The sequence below is a fragment of the Sinocyclocheilus grahami genome, unplaced genomic scaffold (genome assembly GCF_001515645.1).
Source record: "Sinocyclocheilus grahami isolate Dianchi unplaced genomic scaffold, SAMN03320097.WGS_v1.1 scaffold530.1, whole genome shotgun sequence".
NCBI classification, from domain to species: Eukaryota; Metazoa; Chordata; class Actinopteri; order Cypriniformes; family Cyprinidae; genus Sinocyclocheilus; species Sinocyclocheilus grahami.
The window spans coordinates 281605-290516 of record NW_015505709.1 but is presented as its reverse complement, the minus strand read 5'-3'; the positions used below and the strand labels follow the sequence as shown (position 1 = coordinate 290516).

General features: G+C 38.5%; 1 protein-coding gene across 1 annotated transcript in view; it reads left to right on the top strand.

The window, feature by feature from the left end:
• Positions 1-8912, top strand: part of LOC107555282 (neurexin-3b-like) — a 359781-nt gene that overhangs the window by 159540 nt on the left and 191329 nt on the right. Inside the window, exons 11-12 of the mRNA XM_016238037.1 lie at positions 7003-7206; positions 8514-8540. Coding sequence (XP_016093523.1) covers positions 7003-7206; positions 8514-8540 — 231 coding nt within the window. The remainder of the gene's footprint in view (positions 1-7002; positions 7207-8513; positions 8541-8912) is intronic.

The window sequence follows — 8912 nt, the reverse complement described above, 5'->3', positions numbered from 1 at the left end:
AACGGCGCGGCCGGCGATTTCGATGAAGGAGCGTCCGGAATGAAATGTAACGACTCCAGGCTGGAATCTGCTTCTTCCACGGTGAAAGCCGATCCGGCGATCCACAGCGCGAAGTTGATATATTTCCTCAGCAACCAGCACGGATCAGCTCCAGGCATGACGAAGCGGATATCGTCCTCTTTTGGAAGGCCAAACAAAGTAGATTTGTAACGAAACACACAGCGACTTCACGACATGGTGGCGGCGGCAACAACAATACTACAGCGAGAATAAAAGTTACGCCTTCTTTCTTTGTGTGAACATGTGGGCGGCGTTATGCAAATCTTCCCACATCGTGTCGTAGACATGTGGGGGCGTGTTAGAACGAGCCGTTTTAGGTAGGCGTGGTTGACTCTTAACTTTTATAAAGAAAATCTCTTTGGATTTGAGACTTTAGTCTTTGCAACTTTACAGATCTTCTTTATGCACCAAGAGCTTGTAACACTCCAAAGAGAAAGGAAAAATTGAAATCGCATCATATGACCCCTTTAAACTCACAATCTAAATATAGACTTAGGGTATATTCAATTGGACTTGTGCATGTTTACAGAAATGTTTGTGTTTGTAAAAAGACATGGATATTTCAGATTCTTTTTTTGTTCTTTGAATGCTTTAGAGAAGCATTTAAGAAGAGCAGTCCTCTGAATGGATGGATGGGCAGGGTGACTATATATCGCCCTTTGGCTCTGTAAAGCTCTGGATGTGTCACATGACCTGAATTACATGCAGATTACATGTCAGGCGCTACTGTCAGCTGCCAATCAGTTCATGTTTTTTTTTGTAATATTCAAAAATAAAATATTTTTATTTGTTTATTTATTTATTTCAAGATTTATTTCAAGATTTTATTTGTCACATACATGGTTATATAGGGAATATATGACCAGCAGTGAAATGTAAGTATTTATTGTTTGTCTTTGTTAATATTTTGAATTAGACTTTGTTTTTACATTTTCTGTTTTCACCTTGATCTAGTTAAAGTTGTAGTACTTTTGTTGTTTTGACATTTTTTAAATGTCTGTATAGTTCTAATTCTAATTCAAATTATTTTTATTCTGTAAATTTTTATCCATTTTAAAGTGTTTTTATATTTACACTTTTTGATTGTTTTTTTATATAATAATGTGTACATATAATATTGTTAAATGTACTATTCTACTCAAACACACTTAATAATATAGTAATGTTTTATGTAGTATAATATTATTTTCTATATATTTGTTATTTACATTTAAATAATTTTCATATTGACTATTTTATTTACATCAATTTTTATGTATTTTCATACTCATTACTTTTTGAAATACTCTCCTAAATAATAGCCCCCCATCCCCTCCTGTCGTCATTGTCAATTTGGGTGGTAATTATGTAAAGTGCTGCTAACTTCCATTTCCAGCAAGCCCCTGAAAACGTGCATCTCCTCATTAACCATTCAAAATGAACTTTGGAGCTGTTGATATCTCCCCAAAATGCCAGCTCTGCTGTGCAATATTTGTGTGTGCGTGTTTAAGTAGCACACACACACACACCAATCGCATTTCAATATGGTGTGGAAGACATAACATCCTGGCAATAGTGTCTGCTCAGTTTGCTTTGAGAAAGGTTGTTTAAGATCAGAACGAGAGAGCAAGTAGTTCAAGACAGGGGGTTAATATGCTCTTCATTAATGCTTAAGAGCTCCCTTGACACTCAGCAGGTGTGTAACAGCGTCAGCAGGGACACTAGTTTTCTAATATGTGAAGAATTGATTGTTATATTTGTGAATTAATGCATGCTAATAGAGTTGCTTGAACACAACCCTATTGTTCTGAGAGTGCTTCAACGTGAACAGGGTCAATACCGCTATATGTAAAGGATCCTGATTGTTAATTAACTGTCATTTTGGAGATCAAATAAAAAACCTTTTCACTATTTTCCAGAACTAACTTAAGATATGAACGTCCCTGAATATATATTCTTGTTTACAATTTAATACATAATATAATTTAATATAATTTAAGCTGAATGTTACATTTTCTAAAACATAAGGACTAGAAGATCACACATTAGCTTAACTGGCATGAGAGAGTGGCTTATCAGCATTTTCTGTGCAAAAGTAATGTATAATATGTACTGTATATCCAAAATTTCAACTCATACTATGACAATGAACTGGTAACTTTTGCATGATATCCATTCCAGGATGCCAAGAAGGGACACAATCCCTAAACCACTGTTACATAGAACAGATAATTAATTGTGTGATGCATAAGGGTTGGTATTAAATAATTTAATACATTATATACATTTGAAAAGTTGACATGTTTTGTGGTGACATGAAATACATCATCTGAAACTATTTTCAACAGCATTTAGCTAATTATTTAAGCTATAAAACAAATGAAATAGAGAAAAAATGATTTAACAAATAGATAAATTAATTATAATCATAATAATAATAATTCAGTGTGGAGAAATTATTGATGTAGAAATTATACACCTTGACACTTTTCAGTTCAGCCAAAAAATTAAGTACTTATCCTCAAGTTGTTCTCAACCCATATGACTTTCCAAACCTGTATGATTTTTTTTTTTTTTTGTAAATTAAAATCGGTGTGGTACAAAACTACATTAGAACAGAGCAAGTCATAGAGGTTTGGACATGAGAGTAAGTAAATGATGATAGAATAGATTTATTTACTTTTGTATGTATTGATTGATTGATTGTCTGTCTGTCTGTCTAAGTTGCATATAAATGAAATATTTCTGTAACAGCTTATAACTGCAAAATAATGAACACGTATAGCCTGAAGTAATGATGTTTTAATATTGGTAATGTCACATTCCTCTCCTTTTTTGTGCCACCTGCCTGAATGATGATGTTTAAGGTGTCCTATCACATATTACTTGACAGCTATATATGCGTGTAATGCACATTATTTTCAACACAATGACTCATGGGTTAAATGCAGACGCCTCCATCATCACACAAAGGCAGTCAGCTCCTCTTTCAGCCAGAGGCACATTCTTCTTTGTTCACCACTAAAACTCGAGGCAGGTATTTCACGGCTGGTTGCCTTTTTTAATCCATTTTCCTAGAATCCCCTCTCAGCTCTGTTCTGTATCGTTTTGGCCTGTTATGGGGCTGCAAATGAAATACTTTGTTAGAAATGTCCCTTGTGTGTAGAGGAGCACCTCTGCAGTCAGACAAGGAACTTGTTGTGATAGATGGAGCATATGGCAACAAATAAATATAGATAGATCGTCTCAAGTTATGCATGTAACCATGGTTCCCCGAGAGGAACCAACAGGCAGGCCCTAGGAGTGGTGGAACCATGGTTACATGCGTAACTCGAGACCTTCCCCTTCTAGGGAACTCCACACTCCATCCCCTAGGGTACACAATGGGGAACAAAATACCCACTACGCCATACCTCGGTGCATGCCTGACCACCTGGTGAGAGAGCACCAAATAAATGGCAAACATGCACCGATTTGTTGGCACGCCAACAAAGCTGAATAACTGGGGGGAAATGGGGCAACCCAGCCAAAATAGTTTAAAGGAGGGGCATCCCATTCAGCCAAGATGTGAACATAACTGTCCTCAAACAGTAATGCATCTAGAAACAATGGGCCATCTGCTTAAAACCCTGATGTAGGGGAGCCAGCCCAAAGTATGGGGAGTTCAGGGGACCGCCTGCTTGGAAATAACCTGAGATCAGGGGAGACCGCCCACACATAAAAAGGAGAACTGCCCTACTTTGAAACCCTAAGGCGGGGAGGCAGCTAAACCCTACTCACAGCTCAAGGAGGAGAGACCGGACCATCAGCCACCTGGTTTGCCAAAATTGCCAATATACGCAAAGCTCACCAAAAACATCATAAGTAACACACCGAGGGGTGGGGTGCTCAGGAGAGACATCAAAGAGAGACGTTAGATTGCTGGTCACAACGCTTCCTGTCAATCACCTCTCTGAGGTCTCCCCTCCTCCTCTTAGCATCGCACTTCCTCACTTGCTCTACATGATGTTTTATTAACAAGGTTCGGGAGGAGCACGATCAGATAATCAACCAATTCGGCACAGGTGGAACTCGTTAGTTAATCATCTTAACTAGCACAATATATGGAAGGATATTGCGGACTATTTTCAAAAGGAATTGCAAATTGTATTTTCAGTTGCGTTTTCCATATGTAGATGCATAAATTGTGACATAATCCAAATGCAATTGCAAATCCTGCGTTACCGTTTGCATTTTCGCTTTCGCGAACGCAGTGACTGCCAAATTTCAAATGAAAAAGCAAAGTCCATTTGCAACTGTATTTCCCATGTCTTAGGAGTTACGAGCCTGTCATATTTAAATAGCAATATTAATTACCATGTCTGCTTTTTCACTCTCGCTGCGTCGCGCATGTAACCTGCCAAAACTCAAATGGAATCACAATTCCTTTTGCATTTGAATTTCTGATGTCTACATGGAAAGCTGCCAATCATTGTCAGGGGCAGGACTATACTATGGGGCGTGTTTGTATTGGGAGGTGACGTCACTCACAGACGACCGTGCCAAATGCTCTGATCAATGGAGGTAATCGGTAAAGGCTCTGTTAAAGGCAGCTACCAATCAGTTTTGTACCTGTGTGAACGAACAGACCTTCTTGGCACAATACATAATTCTGTCTTTTTTTACCCCAAATGTAGCGATTATCCCCTGCTAACAGGGTGAGCCACATGTACGCACAATAGGTCAATATTCACTATTAACCAAACGCTTTTCACCTGTCTCTGCATCTCTCACTGTTTACACTCACTTACACTTTTAATCCATAATAGCGAGCGTGTCACACCTTTCTCAGGAGCCACAACGGTACGCACAATAGGCTAATATTCACTATTAACCAAACGCTTTTCACCTGTCTCAGCATCTCTCACTGTTTACACTCACTTACACTTTTAATCCATAATAGCGAGCGTGTCACACCTTTCTCAAAACCTTTTACCGTTTGCACTCCACTTGATGCACTTAAGCAAACTAACAGTGCAAATCTACACGTATTTACTAATTTGCAACCTATATCTTATTCCTATCTAATAGCCTATGTGCACCTGCCTCAAGATCTCTCAGTCTGTTTTACGATCCGATAGATGCATGTGACAAAACAGAAAATGCTGCTACTTACTCTGCCTGCCCCAGGTGACACTTCACCAGTCAGATCTAGGTGCAGCTGTCACAGAACATGCCACAGCCAAGGCAAGATAACATTAAAAATCACGTGCATCAATCGCGGTGTCCAGTGGCTGTAAATAGTGAGAGATCTTGAGACAGGCGCAACGCTTTGGTGCCACGTACGGGATGCGAACTCCATAACGGATTAAAACTGTTGAATAAAATATAAAGTAAGGTGGAAAATAAGTATAGATTTGCACTGTCTGTTTGTTTAAGTGCATCAAGTGGAGTGCGAACGGTAAAAGGTCTTGAGGCAGGTGTGACACGCTCTCTATTATGGATTAAAAGTGTAAGTGAGCGTAAACCGTGAGAGATGCTGAGACGGGTGAAAAGCGTTTGGTTAATAGTGAATATTGACCTATTGTGTGTACCGTTGTTGCTCCTGCTCTTAGCAGGGGATAATCGCTACATTTAGGGTAAAAAATACATAATTATGTATTGTGCCAAGAAGGTTGCACTGTCTGTTCGTTCACACAGGTACAAAACTGATTGGTAGTAGTTTTGGGTCGTTCTTGAACGATTCGTTCATTTTGAACGAACCTTTAATGTGACTCGGGAAGAACGAGTAGTCTCGGTGAGTGATTCGTTCAGTCGCGCATGCGCAACATCCTATAGGTTCTGTACTGGAATTAGTCAAGTAGTTCACCGGTTTCGAGTCTTCGGGTTTTTCGAGTCATTCGTTCATCACATGACAGCCCCATAAGTTTAACCAATGCAGTCTGAGCCGGAAAGAGAATTGATTAGTTCATCTCTCGAGTCTTCGGGTTTGAGTCGTTCGTTCATCACGTGACAGCCCCATAAGTTTAATGAATAGGGACAGGCGAGAGCGGACCTTCCTCATTGGAAATTTATCGCAATGAATGCGTTCAGTGCTCGCGTGCTCGTCGCAGAGACACGTAACACAAAGGTCATGTGTGTCCTCAGGTGTCAAATATCTCGGACATGGAGGCACACATTTCCTAAAATGCTCGCTCGACTTTTTGCTCTCCATAGTGCTTCACACACGCTGAACAAACAAACGGCTCCTGAAGACAAAAAATTACAGGTGCCCTTTTATACTCTGGGCACTCTGGTAATGATGTCACGGGCTGCTGATCCTAAGATTTGGAAGTGTTTCCCACATGCTTTAGACATCGGCCATGCTGATGGCATTCCCCATTGTGTCCCCTAGGGGACGCAGTGTGGAGTTCCCTAGAAAGGGATATATGTGATAGTGTTGCATTAAGACATCTGTAGCATGTTATAAGAACAGTTAAGAAGGGCATTTAAAACGATGCAATGTATTTGTTCCACTACAGTACTAGTAAAGGAAGATTGGAGGACTTTGCTGTGTGTGTGTGCATTTAATTTCTGTTAAAGGGGTCATATATGTTTTAGTCTTTTTTTAGTTATTTAATGTCATCATTTCATTTTTCATGACAATTTTCCACGCACTTTTGATTTGTAAATTGTTCTCTATAGTACTCTGGCCCATTTTCATTACAAACAGAACTGTATATGTATATTTTATAATATGTTGCTTGTTCTTAAAATGTGTAAAAGCCACTAAACAATTTGTGATATGACTAAATAACATGAAACACATTCATAAGGAGTTTTCATATCAAAACTTTTCTCATCTAGTTGGAGTGTGATATTTTGAACTCAGTGTGAAGGACTCATTGAACACATTTGAATTGTAAATAGGTCCAGTGAAAGCACTATTTTTGAGGTCTAGGTTTAATATTTTTTATGTGTTTTGTGTGTCTGTTTTCTATACAGAGGCATCTATCCTAAGCTACGATGGCAGTATGTATATGAAGGTGGTGATGCCAACGGTAATACATACAGAAGCAGAGGATGTGTCTCTGAGGTTTATGTCCCAGCGTGCCTTTGGCCTGTTGATGGCTGCCACATCACGTGAGTCTGCAGACACACTACGACTAGAACTGGACAGCGGCCGTGTCAAACTGACCGTCAATTTAGGTATCGTATTCTGCCGTATTTCTCTCTCTGTCCTTCTTTTCCTCGTCGTCTTTTCTTATATTTGCCAGTTACTGGATGTTATCATCTTTCTAACACTACAGCTAAATTATTATTGTTTTTTGATCTGCATGGATTGCTCCTGTTTGCTTTTCATTCTTTTGCTTTGTCTGTGGGGGATGTGGACAGATGAGCTCTCTCATCATTGTCTCATGTAACCTCTGACCTCATGATCGAAGCACCACGTCTGCACCAGTCATTCTCATACATGGCAATTGATTTACTTAAAAAAAATCATACATGACAGTTTAATGTACCACCAGCCCTAGATTATATGCTATGAACAGGACTGTTTCTTTGTGATATTTTTTCTGTATTTGTGTCTGCTCTGTTCATATGCTAAGATGGGTTTAACAATCAGTTATGCATCTTTCTGTATAACTATTTTTGTATCAGGAAAATATCTACCCATTCCCATCCCTCGCTCTTAATGGCATTTATCATGCCTTGTTCAAAGATGGTACTCACCCCTTCAATGGCCTTTAGCCTGCGGCCCTGTAAGCAAACAGCCTGAGACCAGAGCATCCAGCACACCTGCAGCTGGTGGCCAAAGCATCACCCACAAAACACACACAGTCATTTTTACTAATGCCATTTTTTACTAAGGCCAGATGATCAGCATCTTATACATGTTGCAACATTAAAATGATAGTGATTTCAGTAAATTCAATAACTTGGCACAATCAGAACATTCAGTCTGTCTGTTTTTTTTTATGAAGTACATGCTACAAGTCTGTGTGGTGCTAATGCATTTTGGACCAAGGCTGTTTGCTCCCACTTTTCTGTTGCGGTTGATGGCACATGATAAAAATGGCCATATGGATTCCAACCTGAATGACAGTTCCAATTGTCATAGGAAAATCTGCAGTTCTCTGTGAAATGCATACAGTTCGTGCCTTGACCAATAAGATGATAATTCATAAAAAAAAAAGAAAAGAAAGAAAGATAAAGAATACCGAAGTTGATGAATCCTTTTGGCTTAGAGCAGGCAGCCATTTTATATGGATCACTACCATATAAATTAAATACTAAAAATATAAATCTACATTTAAAATAAAATCAACAAAAAAAAAAAAGATATATTATATCAAACATACTGGCCAGAATGATAAAACGGATGTTGGAAATGATCCAAAATGGCTGCTGCTCCATGTGCTCATCCCCGGAAGGTGGTGTTTCTGTTGTTGGATGTCTGCAGCTGTATCCTTGAAGGACGCGATTTCATCTGTCACTTGTTCTTCCCCATCTAGACTGTGGCAGGATAAACTGTAACACCAGTAAGTTTTTACTCAGTTTGTTCTACATAAACACAGACATTAGCTAATGAAATTGATGTTTATTTCCCGTAGATGGTCAAAGTTTTAGCTTATTTCTTAAACAGTGTTGGTAACCTATACTACCAGATAAACGTTTGGACTCATTCTACCCATTTTTTATTATTATTTTTAATAGAGTAGATAAGGGGTTCTTGTCAGCCCAAAAATTTTACTTCAGTTATCATTTCAATAGTTAAACAACACTTTTGCATGTTCATGGTTCTCTAATTTCGCTTAGTGGTCACATGACAGGTAAAACAGATAAAATATTTACTAATGCAAATTGTATATATATATATATATATATATATATATATATATATATATATATAT